At 39.5% G+C, this 12,694-nt stretch overlaps 1 protein-coding gene across 1 annotated transcript in view; it reads right to left on the bottom strand.

Moving 5' to 3' along the window:
• The window catches only part of SLCO5A1 (solute carrier organic anion transporter family member 5A1), a 103,039-nt gene that overhangs the window by 69,288 nt on the left and 21,057 nt on the right, over positions 1-12,694 (bottom strand). The window contains exon 3 of the mRNA XM_030303899.1: positions 9,428-9,645. Within this exon, the coding sequence (XP_030159759.1) occupies positions 9,428-9,645 (218 nt within the window). The remainder of the gene's footprint in view (positions 1-9,427; positions 9,646-12,694) is intronic.

The following is a 12,694-nucleotide window of genomic DNA, read 5'->3' as shown; positions in this document are numbered from 1 at the left end:
ATGGTGTCTGTTTTTGTCTGCTGACATTCTACTTCCACATAAGCTTTTCTCTGTTACGTTCTTCTAAGGACCTTTATTAGGTAGATATAGATTTCAATTTTGTTCTTTTGACATCTATTTTTTTTTTTAATTTAAACTGGAGATAGGATGAGGGGAGTGGTTTTATTATTATATAAAATGGATGATGGGAATGCAAACTGGTGCAGCCACTCTGGAAAACAGTATGGAGGTTCCTCAAAAAACTAAAAATAGAACTATCCTACGACCCAGCAATTGCACTACTAGGCATTTATCCACAGGATACAGGTGTGCTGTTTCGAAGGGACACATGCACCATGTTTATAGCAGCACTATCAACAATAGCCAAAGTATGGAAAGAGCCCAAATGTCCATCGATGGATGAATGGATAAAGAAGATGTGGTATATATATATACAATGGATATATATATATTATTCGGCAATCAAAAAGAAGGAAATCTTGCCATTTGCAACTACGTGGATGGAACCGGAGAGTATTACACTAAGTGAAATTAGTCAGAGAAAGACAAAAATCATATGACTTCACTCATATGAGGACTTTAAGAGACAAAACCAATGAACATAAGGGAAGGGAAACAAAAAAAAATATAAAAACAGGGAGGAGGACAGAACAGAAGAGACTCATAAATATGGAGAACAAACTGAGGGTTACGGGAGGGATTGTGGGAGGGGGGATGGGCTACATGGGTAAGGGGCACTAAGGAATCTACTCCAGATGTACAACATAGCGATTCAACAATACATTCTATACTCATAAATAAATAAATAAATAAATAAATAAATAAATAAATAAATAAATAAATAAAATAGATGAATACTATGAAATACTATGAAGTTGTCGACTGAATTCTATTACCTGGAAATTAACATTAATCCCAGATATAAATGATAAACATCAAATACCAAACAAACATACTGACCCTTGTTAATGCTTTTTGTAATTTTTCTGACATAGATATTTTTGGGCATAATATATCTTCTTGTGGAAAAAACAAAGATTTATCTAAAGTTTACAGCCCATGTCTAAATTCAAATAAAATAAATATCTTTTCAGAAACAATTTATTGACGTAAAATTCACATAACATATAATTAACTATTTTAAAGTAAACGATTCAGTAGTATTTGGTACGTTTACAATGGTGTGCAACCACCACATCTATCTAGTTTCAAAATATACTATTTTATTATAAAAATAATGTAAGCATTTATGTTCAGGAATGATATTGGAACTCACTTTCATTTTATTCTTTATAACTTTATGCACTTTCTAAATTTTCTACTATGGGTATGTATTGCTCTTATATTCTAAAAAAAACAATGAAACAAACAAAAAACTGCAATTTTAAAAGGATGCAACAATATGTCCTCTTCCAGAACAAGTCTTCCCTGACTCAGGCAGCTGACTTAGGAATTCTTTCCTCCTGCTCCTTCAACTTTCCTTAGAATGTACATACCTCCATTTAAAGACTTCTGTTGTATTATGTGTATTTTCCTTTCTACCTCCTAGTTCTTCATTCTATAGTAATTGGTCAATAAAGATATTTGTGAAAGACAGAAAGCAAGAAAGCAGGAAAGCAAGAAAGCAAGCAAGCAAGCAAGCAAGAGAGCGGGGCTGGGAGGGAGTTGTTCTCCTGTGTAACACGGCCAACATACAACCCAAGCGTCCCTGTTTCCTGCTCATCTTCTTTGAAACTAATGACCCCCACTGTGTTCCCTAATCATAAGTCTCCATGAAAATATTGCAGTTTTCCCTTCCCCTCCAAAACACTCTGGCAAATGGCATTCCCTGCTTGCCAAAAAAAAAGGGTAGAAGGAACTAGGTGACTTTGCATATCAGAATCCCCTCTGGGCCAGCATGTGAAGCTCCGTGGCCATTTACCTACAAACAGTGGACAGAAACAGCAGCTGTCAAGGCCCAAGATACATCATTAGTGGTTACTGGCCACAGTACTGTTGTGCTTGTTTAAATCCAGCATCAATGAGTATTTTTATATATAACTTTCTAAGTGGATACTACTCTGATGAGTAATCCCACAGTTAATTTGCACTGAATATAAAGAAAGTGCTTTCTTTTTCAGGAATTCTTTGTTAGGCCTGTTACCATTTACCTCCTAAGCTCTAACTCTAAAGGTCTGGCTTACCACAAGATAACATATGTACAACAAAATCAACGCAAAAGAGAAATGAAACAAGGAACCAGAGATAGAGAAGACATAAATACAGCAGAACATCAAAACCACAAAAAAAGGAATTAAATATGTCTATAAGATCCTTGCTGGGCTTCAAATTTGACTCTTCTTCCCGGCCACCAAAACAAAAAGTTGTACAATCATCGTTTGCAGATACGATCTGAGTGCTTTTCCTCACTCTGTTGTAGACTAGTGATTCTCACAGTGTGATCCCTGGACTACCAGCATCAGCATCACCTGAGAAGCTGTTACAAATGCAAATTCTCAGGCCATACCCCAGGCCTCCTGACTCTAATGCTCTGAGCCAGGACCCAGCCCTCTGGGTTTTAAGAAGCCCTTGTGGTGCTTCCTAGAGAGCCTAAGTTTGAGAACCACTGTTTTCACTACACAGGGTTTTATAGAAAGGGCAGCAGGCAATGCACCTATGGCAAATATGGGGAATTCAAAAGCAATGGCTTTCAAAACAAAACAAAACAAAACAAAAAACAAAAGCAACAGCTTTCAATAAAAGCTGCAAACATAAAACTAACCTGTAATTCAGCAAAGGAACAAAGGCAGGATGCAAGAGGGCTAACATAGCATAGACCAGGCTTTGGTGATCCCTCTTTGCTGAGTCAAGGATTGACCCCAACATATCCCATACTATACTAGTTTTAAAACACGTAGCAAAGGGCCACATGCAATAGTTCTCGATGTTCTTGGGCAACTCAGATTTGGGATTTATTCCTTCTGCTCCTCTCAGCCAGCTCCTCTCCCCATATCTGAGGTTGAAATCCTGAAACCAACTTTGACCCCTTCATCCCCATTATCCTCATATCAGTTGCCACATCCTATAGACACAACCTCTCTTTCCCTTCTCATCACTCAATAATTCAGTCATCAAATATTGACTATCTACTAAGCGGTATAAATTCATCAAGGTACGTGGCGGACAAAATATCCTTGCCTTCGTGGGGCTTACTTTCTCGCTGTGGAGACAACAAATAAGATAGATAAATAAGTAAAATATATAGTATGTTAAATAGTGATGAGTACTAAGGAGAAAAATAGAGGAGGGCAGGAGATAAGAAGCTTTGGAGAGGAAGGTGGAGATTTTTAAAAAGGGTGACCAAGCAAGGCCTCACTGAGAAGGGACACTTTGAGTAATATCCTGCAGGAAGTGAGGACTTCTGGGGAAGAGCATTCCCAGTACAAGGATGGCAAATGCAAAGGCCGTGAGGTGAGAACACGCCTGGCAAGTTTGAGGACCAGTGATGAGCCCAACGTGGCTGAAGTGGAATAAACAAATGGGGCTGTAGGAGGGAGATGGGGTTAAACAGACAAGCAGGGACCAGATACTAACCCTGGTAGGTCACAGAGGCAGGAGACTTTTCTGCAAATGAGACAGGAGACCGCAGAAGCTGGCAGAGGAGAGGCATCCTTCTGGCTGCAGAGTTGAAAGCAACCAAGAGGGAACAGGGATAGAAGTAGGGGGACTAGTTTGGCAGGCTACTGTCCTTTCCTTGTTTGCCACTCAAAACTATCATCGCCTCTCCCTGGGACTCTGCCATAGCTTTCCAACTGGGCCCCTCCTCCCATTCTACCCCTTTCCCTCCCTAATCTACCAAATGGAGTGCCATCAAAGGTCTGCTCAAACCTCCCCACTGCCCCCTAGGGACAGATTCCATTAAAAGTTACTAGGGGGCGCCTGGGTGGCGCAGTCGGTTAAGCGTCCGACTTCAGCCAGGTCACGATCTCGCGGTCCGTGAGTTCGAGCCCCGCGTCAGGCTCTGGGCTGATGGCTCAGAGCCTGGAGCCTGGTTCCGATTCTGTGTCTCCCTCTCTCTCTGCCCCTCCCCCGTTCATGCTCTGTCCCTCTCTGTCCCAAAAATAAATAAACGTTGAAAAAAAAAATTAAAAAAAAAAAAGTTACTAGAACTTGGGGCACTTGAGTGGCTCAGCCGGTTAAGCATCCGACTACAGCTCAGTTCTGATCTCACCGTTCATGGGTTCAAGCCCCACATCAGGCTCTGTGCTGACAGCTCAGAGCCTGGAGCCCACTTTGGATTGTGTGTCTCCCTCTCTCTCTGACCCTCCCCCACTCGCACTCGGTGTCTCTCTTTCTCAAAAATAAATAAACATTAAAAAAAAAAATTTTTTTTAAGTTACTAGAACTCAAGCTCTCTACAACACAATGTGGCCATGCCTTCCCTGCCCAACCTCATCTCCCAGGTATCTCCACGTACAACCAACCACAGTACACTTGCTCCGCATTCTCAAACACATCTACACAGTCTGATCTTGCCTTTGCTGTCTCTGACTGGAACCATCCAACCTCCACCTACTGAAACCCTCCCAGCCTGCCGGGGTTCTCCACCAATCCCACCTCCTCCATGAAACCATTCCTGACCCTCAAACAGATGTTCCTTGCCTGCCATTGAACCTCACACCAACGTGTCAGTCCTCCTTTCCGGTCTTTCCATCTGTACTCGTCCTGTCTCCCTCCAGGGACTACAAGCACCCTAAGGGCAAACCATGGCTCACTCCTCTTTATCTCTGCCGCAGCATGGAGTACAGCACTTCTACAAAGTGAGTAGCCATTGAATTAAGTGATGCCAACACAATCCTTCAGTGATCAAAATTCCATAACCTCCAGTAGCCGTTTTAAATCAGTTCATCATTTCAGAATAACTATTTTATTTAGTTAGGATTATAAACATATTGCAATCTACCATAGACAAAAGTCTGGAAGAGAAGAATCTGTTATATTTTATGCTAATTAATAATGCTAAGCAGTTAAAAGATTAAAAGTGGACACAAAAATAAAAAAAATTTTTCTTATGATTAACTGTAACCAAAAGTTTTCTATTTAGGAAGATATCCAGCTAAATTTGGAAGACACCAAAATGCTGGACCTCAAACCTCAGGAAAATTGATCTAGTTAAGTATTTTAAGTGTTTATTTTTATTGGTAAGATTTTGATGCAATCAATGTTAATCTCTTTATGGAAAGGTGATGCAGACACACTAAAAATTCTACTTTCTCCTTTGTGGTGTTTTAAAACAGTCTTATTCCTGCATAATTTATAACAAGAATCTAGAAACACTGAGTCAGATTTCCCCAATGTCTATCATTAAAATGTGGAGGCAGACAGTGGATTTGTATGGTTCAAATCATTTTTTTTAAGGAAGTATAAGTTATTAACTTGGGTATCTTGTCACCTCCTCTTTGAAGAAGCAAACACTGGTATCCAAATTTCAAATATTAAGTAAAGGGGCACCTGGGTGGCTCAATCAGTTGAGTGTCTGACTCTTGATTCTGGCTCAGGTCATGATCTCAGAGTTGTGAGATCGGGCTCTGCACTGAACATGGAACAGCTTAAAAGTCTCTCTGTCTCTCTGTCTGTCTGTCTCTCTCTCTCTCTTTCTCCCCCTCTGCTCCTCTCCCCCGCTTGTGCTCTCTCTCTCGCTCTCTCTCTCTCAAATAAAATTTTAAACTTTGGGGGCATCTGGGTGGCTCAGTTGGTTAAGCATCCAACTCTTGGTTTCAGCTCAACTCATGGTTTGTGAGTTTGAGCCCGCATAGGGCTCCAAGCTGACATTGTCGAGCCTGCCTGAGATTCTCCCTCTCCTTCTCTCTCTGCCCCTCCCCTGCTCGCTCTCTCTGTCTCTCTCTCAAAATAAATAAATAAAATAAAATAAAAACAAATATGAAGTAAGACCTGAAGGATGGAGCACCTGGTGGCTCAGTTGGTTAAGTGCCCAACCTCGCTCAGGTCATGATCTCACAGTTCATGGGTTCCAGACCTGCATCCAGACCAGCCTGCAGCCTGCTTCGGATTCTGTGTCTCCCTCTCTCTCTCTGCCCCTCACCTGCTCACATTCTGTCTCTCTCTCCCAAAAATAAATAAACATTAAAAAAAAAATTTTTTTTAAGACCTGAAGGAGCCCTCCTGTAGAAAGCTGGACAAGGGAAAAAAGAATCTGAGAATCACACTCAGACTTAACTCAAAATGAAATCTTAGCAACCATTCTTTAATTCAAGGCCTCAATGAGGGATCTCCCTTTCATAACACAAACTGTGTCCACAGTGGAATGACTCCCAGAGATGTAATTTGCCCTTTTGAAAAGCAGATTAAATATTAGACTGTCATTTCCTATAGGTGATAGGTATTATATATTCTGGAGAAAATCACTATGTACAAGATAAATAGGAATTAATCGTAAATATTCTATCAAACATGATTCCTACATCATTAACATCATGTGAACCATTTTTAGCAAAACATTTGCACTTTATACTCCCATTAAAACAGAATTCCTTTCTAAAAGGACAAAGTGCTTCCTGAAGTCCCAGTCCAGATACAATTAGAGAACCCAGCACAAGTGAAAGTAAAAATGAACCAGCTCTGTATCCCAATCAGGTTTAGCTGCAGAAGCGAGATCAGTCATCACAATGAAGGCATAGGATGAAAAAGCTGGGAATGTATCAGAAACACTGACAGAAAATCAGAAAGGAAACAGATTTTATAAACCAACTACCCATCACTGCTAAAAGACTCCTCTTACTTTTTTTCTTTACAAGAAAATATCCTCATCTATCATATTGAGCATAGAGAAGACGGAGAGGAGAAATCCCTAGCAGTACAAGATGATCCACAATAAAATAGTATATAGATTCAGTTTTGAAAAACAATCTTAGAATTCCATAACCACTTTTTCCACTTTTGAACCCACATGCCTAAGTGCCCTTTCCCACGGAAGTAGGCCCTGAGTTAAAGATTCAAGTCCAAGCAGTTTATTGGGGATGTTCAGACAAAGCTGTTCAGGAGTGCCCAGGACACAAGAGTCGCCTACAAGGGATGTAGAAATATACCTTAGAACTGTCTCACCCATCAAGTAGGGAAGCTGGGGTGTTCATCAGCCAGTGGTTAAGACTGCCATGGGGAGGGGGAGACCTGGGTGGCCTAGCCAGTTAAGTGCCCGACGTGGACTCTGGTCATGATCTTGTGATTCATGAGTTGAAGCCCGACATCATGCTCTCTGCTGTCAGTGCGGAACCCGCTTCAGATCCTCTGTCCCCTCTCTCTGCCCCTCCCCCACCCTCTCAAACATAAATAAACATTGGTGGGGGGGGGGGGAGGCTGCTATGTGGAGAGTGGGAGAGTGTTAATTCCCTGGCACTTGATACCAGACTCAAGTAGGAGCCAAGAGGTTTCCCAGCCCACAAAGAAAATCCTCAGGCAAGAAAGACCTGCAGACCTTCAGGAAGGTACCAGCAGCCAGCAGGCCTCCGCCACAAAGACGGTAAGGTCCCAGAGGAAGATGGGACATGAACATCATTGTCTACACTGCATCCTCCAAAGGAACGCCATCCCCCTCTCCAGTCATATCTGTTGTTGGTGTTTGATATCAGTCTTCTCTTCCTTTTCTCTACTATCCAAGACAGCATATATTTCACATTTAAGCATCTACCCCTAAGCTATAAAATATACACTCTTAGCTTACCTATGTCTTTATTTTCCCTTTGACTTTACTTTATATTCTTTATAAATTAAGACTCTAAGTTGGGGCACCTGGGTGGCTCAGTCAATCAAGTGTCCAACTCTCGATTTCGGCTCATGTCATGATCTCACAGTTTTGTAAGATCAAGCCCTGGGGGCTCAGTGCTGACAGCATGGAGCCTGCTTGGGATTCTCTCCATCCCTCTCTCTCTGCCCTTCCCCTGTTCAAATGCTCTCTCTCTCTCTCTCAAATACATAAATATTTTTTTAAAAAGACTCTGTCTATTCTTGTGTTGTAAATTCTTTAATATCAGTCTTGCTATCTATCAAGTTATAAAAAAAAATTACTCCTTTGGTAATAGCCAACAGGATCCATAATACACCCATGAAAATGATGGGTTGGCCCACATGATAAGAGCTCAGGCCACACTAGCATCCAAAGAATCCTTGATGGTGTTAGAGCAGAGTAATTTTTGCAGTTCCAAAAGTACACACTGTCACAAAATAATTGCAGGGGGAAGGGGAGTAGAGGAGGCAGGTCTAAAACTTAACTGGGAAGGACCATTTTCAAAGAAATGTGACTTCACTTGTTTTGCAAAAATATGGTCTTAAAAAAAGTCCGATCTAACTATTATTTTTCTTTGACTGCAGGGACTATTCCATAATATATTAGTAACTTCCTTCTAGGCCTAAAAAGTTCCTCTTTGACTTTAGTGTGTATATAATCAAAGTGAGAGGATAATGTGCCTAGGTAAATTTTACCTAAAACAATCTTCACTGATGTAAGCACTTGGTAAATCCTATGCTTCATAATTTCAAGAAGAAAAAAAAAAATCAACTCAGGGATTAAAAGGCTGAAATTAATGGGAATGTGGTATTATAGTTTTCTTGACTCAGAGGGACTTACTGTCACTCAACAGATAGACTGAACACTGAACAAATATTGCCTGGTTAAAATTAATTTGTTTGGGTTTGAGATTGCCTAATCTAGTCTTTAATTTTAAGACAAATAAAAATGAAAAAATAGACCCGTACACATCTCTGAAACTTTCTGGATGTTTTTACACTGATGTTTAGAGGCCCATTCTATGGCCACTTACAAGCATCTGACAGAGCCACTGTTAAATGAGATTGCTACCCAGTATTAGATTCTACTTTTAGGTAAGGATCAGGCCACACATCACCAAACCCACCGTTCCTCTGGAAAAAAAACCATTCATCATACAATGCAGTATTTTAAAAATCAGACATCTCTACTTACAGTAAATGACACACATAAATATCTGTATCTTTAGGGTCTATATCAGTGCTTCTCAAACAATCTGTGATGAAGAACTATTTTTGAATTGATGTTTCCAGGCTGTCATATACTGATACTTTTGCAAAATATATTAAAGATGAACTATAAGAAAATAAAATGTTTACCATACAAAATGCAAACTAAGTTTGTTATCAACAGGCATAAAGTTATTGTCAAATATCTTTAAACGTTTCTCAACACTTACTCAAACTTTCAGTACTTATCACAAGCCAGTAGCAGTTGGTGGGTAGCACTGGCCTTGGACCACAGTTTGAGTAGCACTGATCTAAAATACCATGCACTAAATAAATAAATGAATGAATAAATAAATAAATAAATAAATAAACACACACAGATAAAAATAAGATAAAATAAAATAACTGCACACATATTTTCTCAAAATATATACTTTACCTCTGACATTCTTTCCAAATCCCATAGAAGAAACTTTTTTGTCCACTTGTTCACTATTGTTTGATTTCTCCTTCATAACGTCATCGTCACTAACAACATCAGCAGAAAATTTTTTCTTTTTCTTTTTCTTGTGTCGAGGAGGAAGCTTTTTTGGAAAAGTAAACATTGGGAATATCACAAGAAACATTGCAATGGCACAAAGGAGGAATCCACTCCACCTAAAAAATTGGGAAATGTGAATCGCATTTATGGCCTTTGTATTATGAGTGAGAACAAATTAGCAAAGTAGAAGTTCATGGTAATAAAATTCTCCAGGGAAAATTTTTTACCTTCAACAACTGTAAAGCAATAGGAAGTTGGACAAACTAAGACAGCACAGGAATCCTCCCTTTCTATGTTATAAATGAGAAATCTACCCAATAATTATACTAGTATGATAATGAACATTATAATTAGCAACCTGACTAGAATTTTATTCAAATATTTGTTAGTTCTGCTATAATGTGCATTTTACAATAAATCAAGAAATAAAAAATAAATCAATAACTCATAAGTATAATAAGAAAATAACACAGACTCTCTCAGCATGCTTTGTGGACCAAAATAGACACATTTTTCTTACAGAAAACCATCCTTACCTCATGTGAAATGTATTTTATTTTTTTTTTTTTTTTTTTTTTTTTTTTTTTTTTTTTTTTTTTTTTTTTTTTTTTTATATGAAGTTTATTGACAAATTGGTTTCCATACAACACCCAGTGATCATCCCAAAAGGTGCCCTCCTCAATACCCATCACCCACCCGCCCCTCCCTCCCACCCCCCATCAACCCTCAGTTTGTTCTCAGTTTTTAACAGTCTCTTATGCTTTGGCTCTCTCCCACTCTAACGTCCTTTTTTTTTTTTTTTTTTTTTTCCTTCCCCTCCCCCATGGGTTCCTGTTAAGTTTCTCAGGATCCACATAAGAGTGAAACCATATGGTATCTGTCTTTCTCTGTATGGCTTATTTCACTTAGCATCACACTCTCCAGTTCCATCCACGTTGCTACAAAAGGCCATATTTCATTTTTTCTCATTGCCACGTAGTATTCCATTGTGTATATAAACCACAATTTCTTTATCCATTCATCAGTTGATGGACATTTAGGCTCTTTCCATAATTTGGCTATTGTTGAGAGTGCTGCTATGAACATTGGGGTACAAGTGCCCCTATGCATCAGTACTCCTGTATCCCTTGGGTAGATTCCTAGCAGTGCTATTGCTGGGTCATAGGGTAGGTCTATTTTTAATTTTCTGAGGAACCTCCACACTGCTTTCCAGAGCGGCTGCACCAATTTGCATTCCCACCAACAGTGCAAGAGGGTTCCCGTTTCTCCACATCCTCTCCAGCATCTATAGTCTCCTGATTTGTTCATTTTGGCCACTCTGACTGGCGTGAGGTGATACCTGAGTGTGGTTTTGATTTGTATTTCCCTGATAAGGAGCGACGCTGAACATCTTTTCATGTGCCTGTTGGCCATCTGGATGTCTTCTTTAGAGAAGTGTCTATTCATGTTTTCTGCCCATTTCTTCACTGGGTTATTTGTTTTTCGGGTGTGGAGTTTGGTGAGCTCTTTATAGATTTTAGATACTAGCCCTTTGTCCGATATGTCATTTGCAAATATCTTTTCCCATTCCGTTGGTTGCCTTTTAGTTTTGTTGGTTGTTTCCTTTGCTGTGCAGAAGCTTTTTATCTTCATAAGGTCCCAGTAATTCACTTTTGCTTTTAATTCCCTTGCCTTTGGGGATGTGTCGAGTAAGAGATTGCTACGGCTGAGGTCAGAGAGGTCTTTTCCTGCTTTCTCCTCTAAGGTTCTGATGGTTTCCTGTCTCACATTTAGGTCCTTTATCCATTTTGAGTTTATTTTTGTAAATGGTGTGAGAAAGTGGTCTAGTTTCAACCTTCTGCATGTTGCTGTCCAGTTCTCCCAGCACCATTTGTTAAAGAGGCTGTCTTTTTTCCATTGGATGTTCTTTCCTGCTTTGTCAAAGATGAGTTGGCCATATGTTTGTGGGTCTAGTTCTGGGGTTTCTATTCTATTCCATTGGTCTGTGTGTCTGTTTTTGTGCCAATACCATGCTGTCTTGATGATGACAGCTTTGTAGTAGAGGCTAAAGTCTGGGATTGTGATGCCTCCTGCTTTGGTCTTCTTCTTCAAAATTCCTTTGGCTATTCGGGGCCTTTTGTGGTTCCATATGAATTTTAGGATTGCTTGTTCTAGTTTCGAGAAGAATGCTGGTGCAATTTTGATTGGGATTGCATTGAATGTGTAGATAGCTTTGGGTAGTATTGACATTTTGACAATATTTATTTTTCCAATCCATGAGCAGGGAATGTCTTTCCATTTCTTTAAATCTTCTTCAATTGCCTTCATAAGCTTTCTATAGTTTTCAGCATACAGATCCTTTACATCTTTGGTTAGATTTATTCCTAGGTATTTTATGCTTCTTGGTGCAATTGTAAATGGGATCAGTTTCTTTATTTGTTTTTCTGTTGCTTCATTGTTAGTGTATAAGAATGCAACTGATTTCTGGACATTGATTTTGTATCCTGCAACTTTGCTGAATTCATGTATCAGTTCTAGCAGACTTTTGGTGGAGTCTATCGGATTTTCCATGTATAATATCATGTCATCTGCAAAAAGCGAAAGCTTGACTTCATCTTTGCCAATTTTGATGCCTTTGATTTCCTTTTGTTGTCTGATTGCTGATGCTAGAACTTCCAGCACTATGTTAAACAACAACGGTGAGAGTGGGCATCCCTGTCGTGTTCCTGATCTCAGGGAAAAAGCTCTCAGTTTTTCCCCGTTGAGGATGATGTTAGCTGTGGGCTTTTCATAAATGGCTTTTATGATCTTTAAGTATGTTCCTTCTATCCCGACTTTCTCAAGGGTTTTTATTAAGAAAGGGTGCTGGATTTTGTCAAAGGCCTTTTCTGCATCGATTGACAGGATCATATGGTTCTTCTCTTTTTTTTGTTAATGTGATGTATCACGTTGATTGATTTGCGAATGTTGAACCAGCCCTGCATCCCAGGAATGAATCCCACTTGATCATGGTGAATAATTCTTTTTATATGCTGTTGAATTCGATTTGCTAGTATCTTATTGAGAATTTTTGCATCCATATTCATCAGGGATATTGGCCTGTAGTTCTCTTTTTTTACTGGGTCTCTGTCTGGTTTAGGAATCAAAGTAATACTGGCTTCATAGAAGGAGTCTGGAAGTTTTCCT

The sequence above is a fragment of the Lynx canadensis genome, chromosome F2, assembly GCF_007474595.2.
Source record: "Lynx canadensis isolate LIC74 chromosome F2, mLynCan4.pri.v2, whole genome shotgun sequence".
Classification (NCBI taxonomy): Eukaryota; Metazoa; Chordata; class Mammalia; order Carnivora; family Felidae; genus Lynx; species Lynx canadensis.
This window is presented reverse-complemented; position numbering and strand designations above follow the sequence as displayed.